The sequence below is a fragment of the Amblyomma americanum genome, chromosome 11, assembly GCF_052857255.1.
Source record: "Amblyomma americanum isolate KBUSLIRL-KWMA chromosome 11, ASM5285725v1, whole genome shotgun sequence".
NCBI lineage: Eukaryota > Metazoa > Arthropoda > Arachnida > Ixodida > Ixodidae > Amblyomma > Amblyomma americanum.
Window position 1 is genome coordinate 95,176,106 of NC_135507.1, and position 19,904 is coordinate 95,196,009.

A 19,904-nucleotide genomic window follows, 5' to 3' on the forward strand; every position below is an offset into this window, starting at 1 on the left:
ACAACCCTGCCGCCGGTGGGATCCGAACCCACGACCTTCGAATATCGCGTCCGGTGCTCTTACCAACTGAGCTACGGCGACGGCTGTCCAATCTGCTGCTTTCGTGGGTATTTATGTTTACTGCTTGTAAGCGAACATTGAGAGTGTTCGCCAGCGCCACCCTCGACCATAGCGGTGGACGTAGCACGTCCTGTTATATATATATATATATATATATATATATATATATATATATATATATATATATATGTTGTCACGGCGTTGGTGACAAGACAGGCTCGGCAATACGTCCTGTAGGAGGGGAGACGACGAACTTCAACGTCTAATCCGAGCGCCACCAGCGTCAACGTCTTTTTGCCTGAGCGCCACCTGGCATTCCTCCCCCCTTAAAAAAGAACGCGAGCACACAACCATACATAAGCACACAAGAAAGGCTCGAAGAAGCTGGGGGGGGGGGGGGGGTCGCCCCGCGAAATATGGCTTCAGGCGTAAAACATGGACGATCTTAGGATGCGGCAGCCGACGTCTTCGCTGCTCTGGAAGTGTCTTGTTCGGGAGTACCACGTAATTAACGTCTCTGACGCGCAGAAGGGTTTATAACGACCGAAATAGAAAGAAATGAGTGTTTCCGACAAGCATCGCCGTCGAACAGGTATCCAACCCAAACCTGGTCGCCGGGATCGTAGAAGACTTGTCTGTGCCGAAGGTTGCACCGGCGTGATTCTTTATCTTGTTGCTGCGTGATGTGCATGCGTGCTAGCTGACGAGCCGGCTCGGCTTCGTGGGCAAACTTCTCAGTGTCAGTAGAAAGTTTGTCATTGGTTGCGCAAGGAAGCATTGCGTCGAGAAACGTTTGAACCTCCCTGCTGTAGAGGAGGCGGAACAGTGTGAAACGGGTCGTCTCTTGGACTGCTGCGTTATAGGCGAATGTCACGTACGGTATGATAATGTCCCAAGTCCTGTGTTGCACATCGATGTACATCGCCAGCATGTCCGCCATGGTCTTATTAAGCCGCTTTGTCAGCCCGTTTGCTTGCGGGTGGTAAGCAGTCGTTTTACGGCGGGTCGTACCGCTTAGCTGATAATTTCCGACCATCATATGGGAAGTAAAGGCGGTCCCTCGGTCGGTAATGACGTAGGTCGGGGCGCCGTGCCGAAGTACGATCTGATTCATGAAGAAATTCGCAACTTCAAACTCTGTGCCACGAAATAAGGTTTTGGCCTCGGCGTATAAAGTGAGGTAGTTTGCGGCAATGATGATGTACCGGTTGCCACCAGAAGACAAAGGGAAAGGGCCGAGAAGGTCCATGCCGACCTGTTCGAACGGGGAACGTGGTGGTCCAATAGATTGGAGGAGCCCCAGAGGCTTAGTGGCCGGTTCCTTACGGTGCTGACATTGCCGACAGATCTGGACATAGCGTTTAACAACAGTGGCAAGTTTGGGCCAGTAGAACGGCTAGCGTATTCTGGAAAGCGTGCGAGAGTATCCCAAATGGCCAGAGGTTGGTTCGTCGTGGCACGCAGAAAGTATTTCCTCTCTAAGTGTTGTCGGCACGACGAGGAGGTACGCTCGTGACCTGGAACGAGGGTTCTTTTTATAGAGCACGCCTCGTTTCAGCGAAAATGACGACAGGTGTCGAGAAAAACATTTAGGGATGGAGGCTGGTTGACCTTCTAAATAATCGATGAGTGGTACCACTGGATTGGCGCGCTGCTGGGTTGACAGGTCAGAAGAACGGATAGCTTTAAGGAAAATTTTGTCGTCGTCCGAGTCGGGGATGGCCAGCTCGACAGGCGCACGAGAGAGCGTGTCGGCGTCTTCATGCTTATGTGCGGACTAGTGGACGATGGTGAGGTTAAACTCCTGCAGGCGAAGGCTCCACCGCGCCAGGCGTCCAGATGGGTCGCGCAGGTTGGCCAACCAACACATGGAGTAGTGGTCAGTGACCACTTTGAAAGGGCGACCATAAAGCCTGGACTCCATGTACGCGAAAACTCACGCGAACGCGAAGGCGAAAGCGGCAAGCGACGAGCGACACCGTCGCGCGAAGCAAAATGCATGTGTCGCCTGCCGTGTCGCTCGGATCTGCACCCACAGAAAATTTCGCTCGTCGCCCGGAAGTCAACAAGATGTTCCCAACGCAATATAGGGACACATGCCCGTGGTGCGGGGCCACACCCACACTATTTCACATAACATGGGAATGCGAACGAAACAACGCATTCCGAGAACACAAACCCCCGAGTGCGGAGCACTGGGAGAGCCGGCTCGTCAGCTGCGAGCTCGCCGTCCAAAGGAGGATGGTAGAGCACGCAAGGGATGCAGCCAAAATCAGTGGAGCCCTGGACTGAGGGACCACCCTTTGCTGAAGAACCCTTCCCTGCAGCGCAGCGTGTAGACAGCGACACGCGAAGCAAGCAAGAAGACTTCTGATCGCCTAAATACTTATGATTCAATAAAAGTTTTCCTATCCTATCCTATCCCCCACGCGACTGGCCAATCAGAGCTCCCCAAAGCCGTTTCCGTTTTGTCCACGGTTTCTTACGGGTACATCTCACGAAACCAGCCCGTCGTCTTGGTCATCGCCACCGTCGAGAAAATATTTGGTTTTGTAGCTGAGAGGAAGACCCGCACGATTTAAATAATTAAAACAATCTACTTGTTGGGTGTGGAGGGCTAACAGCATTTGAAGCGGGCTACGCAAGTGGGCGGACTGCAGGGAGAGAGGCGTGTCGAGCCGCGGGTACCGGCCGCGCTCGATCCACCGTGCCGCTGCGCTCCAACTGTGCACAAACACTCGCGGCGTGCATTCTCGCTGGTAAATTATAGTTTGCTCACTTACAATCAGATTGCGGTGACAGTTTAAATGAGTGTTTTTACTAAGCCGGAGTGCACAGGCACCGAACGAAAGCACACCTCCCCCGTGAATCCGTGATGTGACTTGACTCCGCAAGTACGCCGTTGGTTATCTCCACTGCCGCTACACCGCTGCCGTAGAGGAAATATTTCTTTTGCCCTGACTATGAGGCATACTCACAAAATTTTAAGAGAGAGAACAGGTTACGGGCGTGTTTCTAAGCTTGAGTGCGCAAAGCACGGAGTCCGCTGGGCACGTAGCGGGGTGCGCGTCGCCTGCTGCCCTGGCTTGCATGGAGGTTGCCCACAAGCGACGGAGCGAGCGTCGCCGTGCCGCCTTGTCGCGTCGCTCGCTCTTTCGCGCACATGGAGTCCAGGCTTAAACATAGGGGCGAAATTTCGCAGCGGCCCAAATAATTGCTAGGGATGCTTTTTCTTTCGTGGAATACTTTAGCTCTGCGCGTTACAGAGTGCGACTTGCATAAGCGATGACTCGTTCAACGGCATCCTGGCGCTGCACGAGAACCGCGCCGAGGCCGATGTTGCTGGCGTCGTTGTGTATTTCAGTGTCGCCCCGCTCATCAAAATGGCCAAGAATGGGCGGCGTTTGAAGACGCAGGCGGAGCTCGGTGAAAGGAACGTCTAGCTCGTGGGTGCAAACATAAGGTGTGGCATCGCGAGTAAGGCGAGTCAGTGGTTCTGCGAGGTCAGCGAAATATTCGATAAAACGCCGATAGTAACTGCAGATCTCGGGAAAACGGCGAAGAGCTTTCTTGTCACGTGGGGTTGGAAATTGCGCAACCGCTGCAAGCTTATTGGGGTCGGGCATCACGCCGGCGGTGCTAACGACATGGTCGAGAAATTTCAGCTCTTGGTAACCGAAGTGGCATTTTGGGGGCTTCAATGTCAGGTTAGCTTTACGAAGGGCTTCGATGACCGTCCGCAGGCGTTCAAGATGTTGACTAAACGAGTCAGCGAAAACCACCCGTCGTCGAGATAGACTAGGCAAACATTGCCATTTAAGACCGGCAAGGGCAGTGTCCATCATCAGCTGAAAGGTGGCAGGCGTAGAAAAAGATCGAAAGGTAGAACTTTAAATTCATTAAGGCCGTCGGGAGAGACAAAGGCCGTCTTCTCACGGTCTCTTTCATCGACCTAAATTTGCCAGAAGTCACTTTTTAGGTCGATGGCCGAAAAATACTGAGCGCGCCGAAGGCGGTCGAGAGAGTCGTCAATACGTGGCAATGGGCAAACGTCCTTTTTGGTGACTGCGCTCAGCTTCCGATAATGGACACAAAAACGCAGCGTGTCGTCTTACTTTTTAATAAGGACGACCGGCGAGGACCATGGGTTGTTGGAAGGCTGGATAACCCCATCTTCGAGCATCTTCTTAATTTGCGACCTAATGACTTCGCGTTCTGTAGGCGATACGCGATACGGGTATTGACGGATTGGGTGTACGTCATTGAACGTCACGATGTGGTGCTTGCTTATGGGAGTTTGACGGATTTGCGACGAGGAGGCGAAACACACTGAATTCGAGCAACAGTGTACACAGCTGTACCCGTTGGCTGGTGGGCAGCGCGCAGTTGACGTCGAGGCTCGCGAGGGACATGGGAGGCTGCACTGGTTCTGAGGAGAAGCACTCGGAAACATCAAAGATGCGTTCGGCAAATACTACGGAAGTGCCGCGAAAAAGATGCCGATACTCGTGCGTAAAATTGGTAGCAAGTACCTGTGCCTGGCCACTGTGAAGATGGATCAGACTGCGGGCCACGCACACGCCTTGCGTCAGCAGTAATGAAAGGTTGGTTTCAGCGATGGCGTCACCGTCCTGAAGTGATTCACACTCAACAGTAATGAAGGTGCTGGTTCGAAGCGGCAGGGTGACTGTGTCCGTAGAAACACGAAGCATTTGGCTTGGTCGCGGCGCATTGCTGAGGGCGACAACATTGTCTGTTGAAAACTTGACCTTGGAATCTCGAAGGCCAATAATAGTCCCATATTCACGCAGAAAATTGACACCTAAGATAAGGTCGCTGGAACAGTTATGAAGAACAAGACAGCTGACAACAAACGGGGACTCTCGGATTTGAACTCGGGCGGTGCACATGCCGAAAGGTGCAATCAGATGAGCGTCCGCTGTGCGAACGTGTGCGAGCCAATGGTGTGAGAACCTTTTCGAGAATGGCGTTGATCTGACTGCTTAGAATCGAATAAGCAGCACCAGTATCTAATAACGCTCGAACGTGGTGACCATCCAGTATCACAGGTATGTCGAAGGAAAGCCGCTCGCGAGTTGGAGGCTCCGGGGGGGGGGGGGGGATGATCGGGCACAGGCGTTGTTGTCTGCAGGCCATGCCACCGGTAACTTGTTGTCATTGCGTGTGCGATGTAATGGTGTCAGTGTGTCGGAGGGAGCGGTGCGCGCGGACCTCTAAATCGTCGAGGCGCCGTCATGTGTCAGCGTAGATGTGTCGGAGGGATAGGGGAATGCGGACCTCGTAACCGTCGAAGCATCGTTATTTCGAGTGAGCTTCGATGTGTCGAAGTGAACGGTGACCGCGGACTTGGGATACCGTCGAGGCATCGTCATATCGTGTCCGCGTCGTTGGGGGGGGGGGGGGGGGGGGGTCTCCCGCACAGCAATGTCCAGCGAGCCCACTCCCTAAGGTCACTGGTTTCAGTTTTCCTGCCGTGGGCTGGGCGACGGGCCCTGCACCGCCCGGGAAAAACACGCGGTAGATGGTGAAGGACGACCCCTGGGTGATGGGGATCGAGCCTGCGGGCAAAGAGACTGAAGACAGCGTTGATCCTCAAGGAAATCGGCGACGGCCCGGGGTCATTCGTCATAGCGGGGTCGAGGAGAGTCGACGGGAAGCCCTTCGAGGCCCAGACGGCGGTAGGGTCAGTGCCGATACAGGCGACCCAGTTTGCCGCAGTAAAGGCGTCCGTCGGGGGTGCGCCACACATCGGCTTTTTGCGCGGACGGTCGGAGAGCTTCCACGTACTGCAGAATGGGTACAGGCTGCCGCGTCATCTCAGCAGGAGCCGGAACGAAGGACGCCGAAGCGGGGCACCGCAGGGCGTCGGCGTAGGTGGGACGACGTTCAAGGAGGCGGGGGTGGGTGAGATTTGTCGGCAGATAAGGACGGCCGGAGCGTTTGATACACCTCCTCGCTGACAACGGTCGCTAGGAGCTGGGACCGAGGGAGATGCGCCGTACAGCTGCCGGAGTTCGTCGCGCAAATTCGAGCGGATGAGATCACCTCACAGTGAGGCGTCGATCCTGTGGAATGGCAGCTCGCCGGAAACGGAGGTGGTGGACACGTGTCGATCGTACGCAGACGCTCTTTAATGAATAACCTTCTCAATCGAGGAACACTCAGCGAGAAACGCGGCGACAGTCTTCGGAGGGCTGCGGACAAGGCCAGCAAAATGCTGCTTTTTGACGCCACGCACGAGATGGCGTAGCTTTTTGTCCTCGGATATTGCAGGGTCTGCGTGCCTGAAGAGGCGCGTCATGTCCCCTGCATACGCTGCAATGTTCTCATTTGGAAGGTGAACGCGAGATTGCAGAGCGCGTTCTGCCCGTTGGCGACGATCCGAGCTCCCGTATGTTTCTATAGGAGACGACGCCGGAACTCCAAGAGGACAACTGGTCTTCGCAGTTCTCGAACCATGTCCGAGCGCTGCCGTCCAGGCTGAAATACACATTCCTGAGCTGGGCGGCTTCATCCCCCTGGTTGATAGCGGCGACGCGCTCGCAGTGCTGCAACCAGTCTTCCACATCTTCAAAGATGTCGCCATGGAAGGACTTCGGGACGCGGGAATTCTGGAGCGTGAAATAGGGGTTGGTCGGGCCAGGCGATCACGTGGGTAAGGCAAAATTGTTCCGTGGACATACCCGATGGGACATACCTCGAATCCGGCGGCTGGCAAGGCGAACTGGCGTTTCGACTCGTATAGGGCTGGAGCTCCGGCTAACCGTTGGGGTAAGGGACATGGGATCGATCGCATCTTCACCAGATTTGTCACGGTGTTGGGGACAAGACAGGGACCCGGCAAGACATTACTCGGTAGCACGTCCTTTAGGAGGGGAGACGGCGAACTTCAACGTCCTCTAATCCGAGCACAACCAGCGTCAACGTCTTTCTGCCTGTGCGCCACCTGGTAATGTAATATACAGTACCCAATAAAATCAAGGCGCTAATGAGGAAGACACCGGGGCATAGCGATTGGACAACCCAACTTTAACAAAGAAGGAGTCATTCTGTTTGACTGAACAGGCCAGTGCATAAAGAAACAGGACAGAAAATTTCATGCAAAAAATTTAATAGAAGTAACGTTATCACTGCTCACGTGACTATAGGATGAAAATGCTGTTGAATGCCGTGTCGAGTGCAGGTGAACCCGAGGTGCCCAGATTTTGGTTCCTCGTGCGACACCCGCAGAATTTCTTCTCGAAACCTGTTCAGAACTACGACGGCGTACGAGTGATTGTTGGGGGTGAAGTTCTTCACGAGAATGCCTTTTTGCAGACAGAAAAAGGACACAAGACGCCTGAATGCTGCTGTTGGTGAAGAAACCTTGCCTTCCAGATACTGGACGAGCGCCCTAGGTCCGGGTCTGAACTTTGGTGTAGCGCTAATTCGCAGGTGCTTATCGCTCCTCAAAAGGCGTCCTCATGCTCTTCTTTTGACGGCTTGTCGACAGGGGCTCGAGACAGGCAGTCCGCATAGATGCGCCTTCATACAGATTTGTAACTGTGATGTCATGCTCCTGGAGGCGCCGGCTCCATCGAGCGGTGTGGCCGCAGGGGTCGTTCTATTTAGCAAGCTAGAACAGTGCGTGGTGATCACTCACCACTTTGAATCGTAGTCCGCACACGTTGGGGCGGATATGCCGGCTGTTCTTTTAACTGTTTACAGATCGTTACTGCAGGCAAATCTACAGACCAAGAATTAATAACCGTCAACAACAGAATCAGTGAAAATATTGAACACCGAGGATACACATTTGGGCTAATTTGAGAGTTTCGTAAAGCATTTGACTGCGTTCAACATGACATCGTCCTGGGAAAGCTATCTGCCTATGATGTGAGCGGAATAGCTTCTAATCTGCTGATGAGTTACTTAATAGATTACAGTGTGTCGCGGTGAATAGTATCTGTTATGAAAAATTAGTTCTCATACAGGGTGTTCCTCAGGGGTCCATATTACGACTCCTCATGTTTATTATATACGCTAACGATATCTCTCTGATACCAGAATCCCTTGACCTGATAATGTATGCAGATTACACCAATGCATTCCTCACAGAACGTTTGCTGCACACTCTAGAATTGGTAAATTCTTATATTAGAAAGTTTATACTTGGCTACAGATTAATAAACTCACCTTAAATCATCCTAAAACAAATTACATTATATTCCGAACAACTAATACTCCTGAACGGTATGTTTTAAATGTGAGATAAGAAAATATACAACTAAAACAAGGCGGATCAAAACTTACTTGGTGTTTGGTTGAATGAAACTCTTCCTTGGAACACTCATATTTCTAATCTAGTTAATGATGTAAAGTAGCCGAATGCGTGTATAAAATCCCTGGTTTAGTACCTGCCTCTGTCAAGTGTCTGTTATACTATACACTGTTTTATTCGCGACTGACATACTGCATATTTATTTGGTGTACTACAACAGAAAAACGTCAACCGGCTCATTGGCGTACAAAAAAAAAAGGGCGCTAAGAGCAATTGAATGATACGACGGAAACCCACAATATCTGCATACTGACCCATATTCCAAAATCACAGTATGCTTAAAGCAATCAGAATTATCACTTTCGTTTGGTACAGTAAATCCATCTGCAGAAGTTACATGTAGAAATTCCTGATAGCTCAGCAGGATATGACCTTCGAATCCACAAAATGTTTACTCTCAAAGGTGGAACAATCTACGGCAAACCAACACTAATTTATCCAGTTCCCTCTGTTTTCAATAGGTTAAATCGGGACGTTTATTTTTCTGTCAGTAATGTTACATTTAAACGAAACATTAAGCAATACCTAATTGCCAACAATATTGAATTTTGTTCACTCTAACACTTGATTCACATCTTTATCCTTGGGATGACTTTGTTCGTGAGTGACAATTGGGCACCAATCACACACGTCGGCAGTGTATTATTGCATAAGATGCTTGCTTGTAGATATAGTTATCCTGTTTGTATGTATAATTATGGTTATATTGGTCATTTGACTCTCGTTGTATAGTTAGTGTTCCGGCTGCTCTTGCGAGTGCAGAACGTTTCTAAACTTGTGTTTACTAATCGTGCAGTGATGTATGTTTTGGTACTATCATTTCATTCGTCTTCTCTGTCAAAATGTTAGGTTGCCCAGGCCTCGTCAGGTTTTTCAGCCTTTAGTCTTGGCTGCCTCTTTCTGTAGAAAGAAAAATAAAGGGGAAAAATCCTGTGTGAAATACATCGGCGTGGTCTGTGCAGGTGAATTGTACAACACGGTGGACATTGATTAAACGATGAATGAGCTAAATTAAGTAATCAAGTTTTTCACTTTTGATTTAAAATCTTGACGTTAGATTAAGAATTTGAAGGCTGCCACCATAAAAACTTAGACAAGTTTTTAAATTTTCTTTTTCGGCATTGTGTTTCGAAATATTTAATGTAAAAAATACGTAGTCTTAGCTCGTAAAGTTTGCGTCCCGCAACGCACAATTTTAAAATTGTGTCGCTGGGCGCATTGTGGTCGCATAAATCACGTTAACTGCTTCTACGGTATAAAATTGACAAACGGCTTCCGTATTTTCTGTATTCGAAACGCGAGCAACGTCATTTAAAAATGTTCATCGCGCGAAGACTCTGAACACCAAAAAATTGCCTGTTTCTGACGTTAAACGAAATGCACTGCCGCTAAAAGAAAAGATTGAAACTGGACTCAGCGTTTTTGCTGATGGTCATCAATTTCTTAATATAATGCTGGCCCCTAACATGAAATGTAAAAAAGTTGAACACGTAATTTTAGTTAATAAATCGTTTAATCACTGCGCTGTATCACGTACATAATGTCCACCCTCCTGTACAATCCACCTACGTAGACCGCACCGATGTATCTCTCGCAGCGTTTAAAATGGCGGACTGCAAACAGTTAAAGTAACACCCGGTATATGTAGCCCAGATGATGAGGAGGCACATCCCAATCGTATTTTTAGGCTCGGTCTTGGACAGGGATCAGCTAGCGTACGTGATTACTTTCTCTAATTCGCTTCTTTTCTAAAGAGGAATGAGCCTAGACGCGGGCTGCTTATGTTGGTATGAGTTTCAGTCTCTGCGTTTTCATCAAAGTGTCCGAGCACCAGAGGTGAGTGTAAATAACGCTAATTTCGTTGAAGGCTTCCGCATGCGGCGCTTCCCATTTAAACGACGCATCTGCCTTTCTCAGCTGGGTCAGTGGTTTGGCGGTGTGCGAAGAGTACTCACAAATCATCGGTAATACGCGCACAGTCCAAGGACCCTGCGCACAACTTTCTTATCGAGTCAACGGTAGAATTTATGCAACAGCAACTGTTTTCTGCTGGTGTGGGCGCATGCTGTTCTTGGTGGCCCTCAAAGAGCAAGTGTTTATTTGCCGAGTGGCACTTATCTGCTTTCAATGTTAGCCCGGACGACTTGACTGCGTCCAGCACTGCTTGGAATCTTTTCAAGTGGTCGTCGAAGGTTTTTTTAGGTGATGTTCATGATGATGACCGATTCTTATGGCACAAGGGCATCTGTGGCAAAAAAAGCTCTATGGTACAAGGTGCTTTTCTTTTACTCAAGGTGAGGTCAAACACAAATTTCGCAAGCATTTCATCTTAAAAGAAGCCGAGCACCAGGCTGCGGAAAGCTTGTACTCATGGTATCACTGGTGGGTACCCGGCTGTCACCACTTCGCGCACTTTTGCGTGCGTTCCCAGGCACCCTTAGAGCGTGTGGGGGTAGCGGTCTCGGCCACAGAGGAGATGCCCTCGACTCAGCGCGGCAAGCTCAGCCGGAAACCAGCCACCTAGTGACAAGGGGGTTGGTCGTTTGGTGCCCAGCTTTCGCCGGTCGCAAGCCAGAGAATGGGTCGGAGCCAAAGGTTCACAAAACAAAACGAAGTTTATACAGCTATGAGACGATACAAAGAATTGCACTATCACTCGTACGAGCATATACAATACAAAGTGATTCACAAATACAACTCATGCAAAGTCACAATAGAAGGAGATACAATTCAACAAAAGCTTTGCACCTAAAGTGCACTAACACAGGGAGAAACAAACAAATAAAACAGTTTGTTCACCGGGCACTGCGACCGTCCGACGACCTGAGGAGCACGACGGGGCCAATCCGCAGACTGGCGCACGTTGCCTTCCTGTTCCGGACTGGGCGAGTGGTGTTCTCCCGGGAGTCGAGCGGGCGCGCTTCTCGGAAGCTTAAACGGCGGCTCAGGCTAACAGACGGCGGTTGCAGCCCCTCATTTATAGGCGCAGACCGCGTCTGTTCTTCGCGCCAAGGCAGGCGCGCACATACACGCAGCTTTAATCGCACAAACTCCTCCTTCTTGCGCCGGGCGCGCGACCCCATTGGTCGAGCGCGGAAACCACCTTCTAGAACAATCTAGGTCATTTTTGGCACGCTGAGTCATCGGTGCCGGAGCGAAGGGGGCAGGGTATCCTTTGGAGCGAAAGGTTACCCCCTTTCCGTCGACAACAGGCAAAACTTCTCCAACATTCGAGAAGAATCGACGCCGCGCGTGTCTATGTTTACCTTGGCGCCCCGACGGCGAGCTGAGTGAACAGCACCGTGCGCTCCGGGGCTTCTTGCCCGCTGTTTTTATGCGAAGCATACTAGCCGCACAACCGAGCTCTTCCTTGCTGCGCCGCGCGCGGCCGCGTAGCTACCACTTGACCTACATCGGCGCACCACGTGATATGACGTCACAACAGCTGTGAAAGCTGGGGCTCAACTCGTGCGCTCGCTTGCGGACGCGCAGCCTCCGCCGGCGGCCTAACTCCCGCTCCTACCGCTAGAAGATACTGACGTCACGCAATTGTATAAAAGGCGACGCACTCGTTTAGTCAGTTGAGCAGCGAGATGTCGGCCAGGGAGAGGGCGGCTCGCCAGACCGCAAAGCGCAAGTTACAAAGAGCCACGAAAACGGGAGAAGAACGAGAAGTACGGCTTGCCAAGCGACGTATGCTTCGCATCCTAGGCTTAACCATAAGCTAAGCCAGGCCATTTTTTTGTTTTACTTTACCGAGCGCGGGCGTGATTGCTCAGGCGCAGCGCCGGCTTTTTTCGAACATGCGCCGAATTTTGTGACACCGGCGTTACTGGGGATCTGTTCATGAAAGTTCGAGACGAAGACACGGACGTCATCGAAGGATACTAGACAATTCCCCCCGTTCTGACCTGCCAGTACTGCATCCGTTACCCGTTCGAACGTTGCTTGCGTTGAACAAAGTCCAAATGGCAGCACCTTGAAATGAAAAAAACATCCGCTGTGATGAACACCGTCTTTTGTTGTGTTCTGTCATCGACAGGACTTTGCCAACAGCTCTTGATATCTATCTAACTAGTTAGCGGAACATAGGGCTCTTGTCATGGACTGGCCGGACGTCCTTGTTTAGGAACCACGGTAGCCTAGCTAATGGTGTGGAACTATGCTGTCAAGGCGGTCGCGTGAGTACGGCCAAGACTTTTAAAAGAACGACGTCCGTTAGGGATGCAACGTGGTGTGATGAATGTAGAAAACGGTGAAGTCCCCGCTGGAAAACCACGCGGTTAACTTTCCGTGTATTACCGCTGCTCGTTGACACGGGTTCGGTGTGGCAGCAAGAGTAGAGATGTAACTGCATGAACTTTTGGCGCTCTCTGGCATCAAGGGTTCTTTCTATCTATAGTTACAGCTGCTGTTGAGCATTATAGAACAGTTGAGCATTATAGAACTGCTTACGAGACCGGCGAAAAGAGCCTGCGTAACTCTAATTAGAAAGCTCACCTTTTCGCTCACGGAGGCATCTGCGCGTCGAAAAAGGCGTCCAATTTCTTCGACGTAAGCAGTCCTGGCCTCATGTGGAAATTGAATTCGTGAATGCAGTACAACATCCGCTCTTGTTTTTTGAACGAAGCTTCTGAACGACCTGACTAGCTGTTTCTTCAAAGTGTCCTAGCAATTGTCGTCATCTTCGTGCGGTAGTGAGCCAACGATGAAAAGTCAGTGGCTCACGAGATTGGCGAAGCACGACGCACGCTGACTGCGCACAACGGTCAGTCTCGAGGGGCACATCAGTGCTGCAGGCCAGTACCTTCAGCAGATGTCGCGCAGTGGTGACGGAGGACAACAAAGAAAATTTACAGAACTGAATGACTCGGCGGCGTAGCAACAAGCATCATCGGAGTCCGTGGAACAGAATGCCTGTTGTACTTGACAGCGCTCAGTTTAAACCCGGCAAGGAACCTTGGAAATAAGAAACCAAAAGCAACCAGAACAAACTGAAAAAATGTGGCTCGCACACGGACGCGATCAAACGAGATAAGCCTGGTCGCATCTCACGTCAGAAAAAGAATGATAAAGACACGTGCCGGCGGCTTTCAGGGTGCACGAACAAAGAACTAAGATTTCAAGCAATATGCTTGTGCCAGTATGTATGTCGTCATTGCATGCATGCGAGATCCGGTCTTACGTTCTGGAAACGCCGCTAATTCCAACAAGCATTCGCTGAATAATGCGCTAAGCCGCTACGCTTAGGTCCAGTAAATTTTTAGTTAAATCAGCAAACTCAAATCGCCCGTCGGGAAAAGTTCTGGGCAGCTAAGGTTTCATAACGGAGATAAGATTTATTGTAAATTTGCTGTTTTTCATCTTTGTCTGATTGCTAACTTGACTGGGGACTCATACCGACGTGACCGTACGTTGCGAACAGAAACGCAGGAGAAATTGTCGCGAGTGACCAGAAGTACTAAGTCATCAGGGTGGTGAACGAGGACGGACACAGGAAATGTCCTTTGTTTTCATTGAACCCTCACCCATTTCTAACATACTTGCGAATTCAGTCAAAAAGCATTTAATCAGCTCTGTTATCTATATACATTTCAAAAACCATAGCATTGCGAACACAATGTTGGGTAGAATTTCTAAACAAAGGGTATACTTACTGGGTTGACAAACTCATTCGCCGCATCGGAGCTTGGTTTCTTAGTAGTGGCGGCAGCGTGAAGGACCTGTAGAGAAACCAGAACATCTGCAATCGCTATCGGCCAGAGATGTTTGTGACTTTTCTTCGTAGCTCGATAATACGTACAGTAGCAATTCACCCCGGCAGAATGGGATGCCATTTTCATTGTTACTGATATGGGTACAATGCTCACCCTGTCATTTCTGGCTAAGCCGCACTGCTTCATGGCGTGCAGTACGCTTAGTCCACCGACCATGCAAGGGGTAGAAAGGACTTTGTATTGATTTTTTCTGTGCACTCAGCAGCTGCATGTTCCTTCAACCAGGTTTTCTGGAGAATCCGCCTTGTCGTTATATTCTTGAGGCTCACTATATAAATCTCCTCAGCTATATTTGATAGTGAAATCTCCTGTACGCACAGAAACAATGAAAGATGGTTCAGTGCACGTTTATTTGAAATTCTAAACTTATCCCGAAATCACTTCTCTCCGAACATGATTTTCTACCTCTTAAAGAATCCTGCAATTTAATGCGAAGGCAATTGATATAAAAAAGCACTACGATGACGTCCAGGCCTTCAAAGGAAAAGAGCTCCTGTTCTCCATAAATATTAGTTTAGCAGCATGATGAAGCCGTATGCTGGAATAAGCGTTTATTACCTGTTTATCGTGCAGTTTGTAATTACCATCCTAATATAGCTATTCCTTCTTCCTTCACGAAATAGTCTTCCTTGGTCTGTAGCGTAAGATAAAACTCAATTTTGATTGATGGCATATTTGGAAGCTTCTATTGCGCGTGTAACGTCTTTCAGTTTTCGGCTCCTGCTGGTGCTGATGGAGAAGGCATAAACTACTAACACCAGCATTCGTAAAACCGATGCTTTCTAAATTGTTTGAAACGTTTTGAGGAAATGACTGGAAACTTAAGTGGCATGCAATTCGGGTTTCTGAAAAAACTGCCGTCGGAGCTAGCACTAATAACACCAAACATGACATGAATATTATATGTGCACACAGACTTTAAACACCATTGACATTTTTTGAATCGAAGAAGCATTAGATTGTAATGCTCACACAATTCTGTTATCCAAAATAAATACGTGTGGGGAGCCCGGGATTGTTCAAGATTTAATACACAGTTACTTATCAGACCAGCACTAATATGTAAAAATTAATCAAGGAACGTCTTCGTATGCTAACGTTAAGTTCTCCGAATATGCGTATCTTGGACCGCTAATGTTAATATTTTTTGCAGCATAGCAAGCTCCTTGAAAATAATTATGTCCGCAGACGAGACTACTATTATATTCGTTGGTGATTCACTCATGCAAATTAAAAATGATAGCGGCTGTTGCTTGAAAGTTCACTCGGGCTGGGCTCATAAGAATAATTTGCCGCTTAATTCAAGAAAGCAAGACTAATGTTATTTGTTCCATCAGAAAGCGAATGACCTCTGATATGAACATTCTTTCATCGCGTAAGTTTAGAATTGGCTGACGTTCAAAAACATTTAGGTGTGTGGTATCGAGGCACCTCGTCATGAAATGTTCGCGTATTGAAACTGGCAGCTGAGTTAGGCAGGTCAGTAGGGTGTCTTTAGAAATTAAGCCCGTTGATACAGAAGTGTCTTAAATGCTGAATATGTTATTCGCTTTTAAACTTCAGAATGTCTTATTACACGTTTATCTGGGAAATCACAGCATATTAGACTAAGTTGTGGAAGTCTCGCCACAACTTGGAGACTTGACTCAGGCATGGAGGAAGTTTTGTGGAAGTCTCGCCACAACTTGGAGACTTGACTCAGGCATGGAGGAAGTTTTACCCGTGACAGCCTTTACTTTTGTGATCACATGAAAAAAGAAAAAGAAAACACGATAAGCAACTTCCACCGATATACCACCTTCTGCACAGAATCAAGCGCAGTTGCTGCGCCTCTCGGGAATCATGCCGGACTCTCGATTTTCGTGCGCATAGCAAGAGCAAAGGTAGCTTTACTGCAAAGCAAGCGCGCATTGGCGGAGCCGCTGCGCTTAAGCAGATGACGCAGCGGAAGCTCCACCTACAACTGTCACTGCGCTTGCGCGCTAGTTCCCCAGGCTTCCGCGAGAGGCGCTTCGCTGAGCGCTGGCCGCGCAGAGCGGTGTTCAAGGTAGAAGTGGACGACCGTGTACAAGCGGACGGAAATTATCCCTCAAGCAAAGCACCAAAGCGGCAGCCTAGCCAAGCAAAGATCCTTATTACAGCATTTGCTGGAACCATTGGTAATTGTGAACCAGTCAACTGCCGTGAACAAAAATTTTTATTAATAACTTCAAAATCAACGGTTGTCTTTTGTTGCGGTAAACATCATCAGCATGTTCAGTCACAAAATTTTGTGAGGCAGATCAGCAATTTTAAATCGCCTCTTCGCAGATGGCCCGCACAGCAATGTGCACGGTTTTAAGATAATTTTTATTGCAACCTTTTATGTATACGTTGGTTACCTGTGATGAGAGCAGAGCCACCAAGTCGTTGCCACATATTACGAAAAGAAACGAAAACTAATTCCATATTCTGGGAATTGTGGAGATGTCCTAAGTGCTCATTGAAGCGTTCAATGCACGGGGACGAAATGTCGTAATTTTAATTGCATTCTCGCCCATTTTCAACGCATGCTTCTCACGTTCAGCCAGAAAGCCCAGCATCAGCTGTGTTCGTAAGCAAGCATTTAAGAAATTATTGCGTTTCACACCACCTGCTTGCTTCAATTTATAAAGAAATGCTCAGCTTACCGAGTTTAAATGCGCCTTCAGTTGCTTGTCCGGTCTCTTAGCAACGTCTAAAACGTGAAAAGCCTGTGCGGAAGACAGAATGGATGAGATCGCTAATGGCCACAGCACTCTGTGGGTTTTATTCGTAACTGTGCATTCTGTACAGTTGGGAACCACTCCATTTGTCATTCCGGGTCATGAAAAGAATGTGATACCGTTTTCCCTTTTGCTGATATGCTTATTGTCATCCCGTCTTACAGAGAACAGGTGCAGACGCACCGATGCATTGTGTGCGGTGCGTTTTCCAAGAGATGCAAGGGGCAGCAGAGACGTGTTACTGCTTTGTTCTGGGCAGCTAGTCGGTGCAATTCCTTCAATTAGATTGTAAGGCGCTGGCGAATGCGCTCTGAAATTGTGTTCCTGAGACTCGCAATAGAGAACTTGTAGTATATATGGGAGAGATAAATCGGCTGCAGTCGCGGCAACAAGAATGCAGGTGCACTGCAGTAGAAAGCTATTTCTCATTTGCTCTCAGTATCTGTGCTCTTATGAGGTGGGCGTATTAATGTTGTCGTGGTTCCCACTTCTCTGGATGATCGAAAATGCGGCTAAGATGAAGACAGTCAAGTGCGTGCAGATGCATTTTCGTTGGTAGCAGCGCACGTTTAAGCGTTTATTGCTATAGATGTAAACTTTCAAGAACTTTTGAAGTCTTAGAATGCAAAGCGTTTCTTCGCGCTTTTTTTTCATAAAAATGCTCAAAGTTGGATATATAACACTGTACATCGTAACCCAAGGAGCACAGGTAACTGGCCCTATACTGGAATCGTATTGGCAAAGGCCTGCCCTGCAAAGGGCTAGGACGAAACCATCCTGTTGCAATATTTTGCCGATTACCTGTGCTGCTTGGGAAAGCACATCTGCACTGTAACGACGAAATAAGTACAGACATGTTTTTGCTGGAAAACAAAGCTGCTGCATATCATTTAAGGGAAGATGGCGACATATACCACCGAGCATGATTTACATAAATCATTGCATCTGTTTCACTCGTCACCGCTCCATAAGGAAACACATGTTTGTGCGCCTTTCATCATGTTAGGTTCTAGTGCGCGTTATGTTCTAGTGCACCTAGGCAAGTTTTCGCACGCGCTTTCCCGGAAGCACGTTGTGTCGCCTCAATTGCACATTAAGGAACTTCGATGCATTCGTTTCACATGAAACAGACGATGGGAAATTCGGAGTAGCCAACATGCGACCGATGTCAGTGGTTATTGTAGAGAGAGACCTTGGCCCCTTTTGTACGGCTCGAGAGGGTCGGCAAGCTCCCAGAATGCCCATAAGACCAACTTTTACAGTACGTAGTGAAGTTATACTGTGCAGAAAACACTGCTACGAAATATTGCTCTTTTTTTACACTGGGCAATGAAAGGGAAAGCAAAAATTGTAGGGTTCTAGCGTAGTTAAACCGAAGTTCAGGAGCGAAAGGTCGTTTTTCTTGGTTTATTGTGGTTTAATTTATTTATTTCGGTAATAATCACTCGTGAAAAGCATTTTACAGCCGATGCTTGTCTTTTAATGAACATTCCTTCTTCTTTATTGTCTTTCAACGTCGTGGCGAACTTCATACGGTAGAGTGTTAGAGATGTTGTCGACCGAAAGGTCTTTTTTTGCTTGGTTTATCTTGGTGTCTCTTATTTAGCTTGGTTGTAATCACGCCGTAGTAACTTGCATGTATGCGCGGCCCCTCTAGCGACGATATTCGATCAATAGTAGTATTAGTTGATGAAGGCGAAGACTTGCAATGCAAACCACGAGTGTGTGCTGCAGTTCAACACGAAGCGTTAACGGCTGCAGCGATAGCAGTGTAAAAAAAAAGCAGCGATAGCATAGTGCTTTCGCACAGAGGCCAGCGAAGCTGCTCTGTTTGCACTGCACCGGTACAAATCCTAGTCGCGGCAGTATTTATTTCATTATTTATTTAAGGTCAATTCAAGGTATGGCTTCAGCGATGTCCCAAGTTTTACACCTTCGGCTTTAAAGTAGAGCTCTCGCTCTAAAATCGTTTTCTTGTCGTACTTTAAAAGGTTTCCTTTCATCAAGGGCTTGCATATTTTGATTATAACGAATGTGCAAAAAGCACATTTTAGATAAGAAATAAAAATCAAATAATGTAGCTGAAAGTCTGCTCTGAACATAATCGTATGTTTGGAGACATATTCGCTACTGCTGCTATTATTCTTGCAAACCAGGTCATCGCAAGAGGCAGTGAAGTGATAGTGAGGCTGCGAGGTGCGCTATGCGTTGCAGAGAAATAAGTATCGCTGGCAAAATCCCCAACCAGGATCTTCATAACGATGTACATTTGACAACTTATGGCACAGAAATAAGCAGTGCTCAATCTCTTCAGTTGAAAGAAGGGAGAGCCGTGATGGACCATGGCCGCCGAGATAAGCCATCAAGGCACTGTGGTAACCTAACATTCTGAAGCCTGCTGATTCGCCATGTCTCGAAGGCTGGGTATGAGCACTTTCGTCATGACACACCAACTCGCCCAAGCAGCTAGCTACACTCATCAACTTCATTTCCAGTTCATCCAGCCCTTCCTTATGCGTTGCCCGTCAGTCCTATTAAAACTGTGTCGTTCATCCCAACAGCAGTAAATAGCGCATGTGGTGTCCCCCTCCTTTTGTCCTGTATGATCGAGCGCTAATTTTCGTCATGACACACACTCGCCTGAAAAACTACCCTTATCAACTTCATTCCTAGCACATCGGGCCCTTTCCTAAGTGTTCCCACTAGTCCAGTTGGCACCGTGTCGCTCATTGCAAACGGAGTAACTAGCGCATGTGGTGTCCCCTTCGTTCTGTCCTGTGTTATCGAGCGGCACTTTCATCACGATAGACCAATTCGCCCAAACAGCTACTCTCATAAACTTCATTTCCAGTTTACCCGGTCCTTTCGTATGGGTTCCCACCAGTCTTACTGGAACTGTGTCGATCATCACAACAACAGTAAATAGCGCATGACGTGTCCTGTCTGATCGAGCGCTACTTTTCGCCATGATACACCAGCTCG

General features: G+C 48.4%; 1 protein-coding gene across 1 annotated transcript in view; it reads right to left on the reverse strand.

Moving 5' to 3' along the window:
• Positions 1 to 19,904, reverse strand: part of LOC144110541 (uncharacterized) — a 70,920-nt gene that overhangs the window by 5,561 nt on the left and 45,455 nt on the right. Inside the window, exons 7-8 of the mRNA XM_077643539.1 lie at positions 16,848 to 16,910; positions 14,059 to 14,124 (exon numbers count right to left, since the gene is read on the reverse strand). Coding sequence (XP_077499665.1) covers positions 14,059 to 14,124; positions 16,848 to 16,910 — 129 coding nt within the window. The remainder of the gene's footprint in view (positions 1 to 14,058; positions 14,125 to 16,847; positions 16,911 to 19,904) is intronic.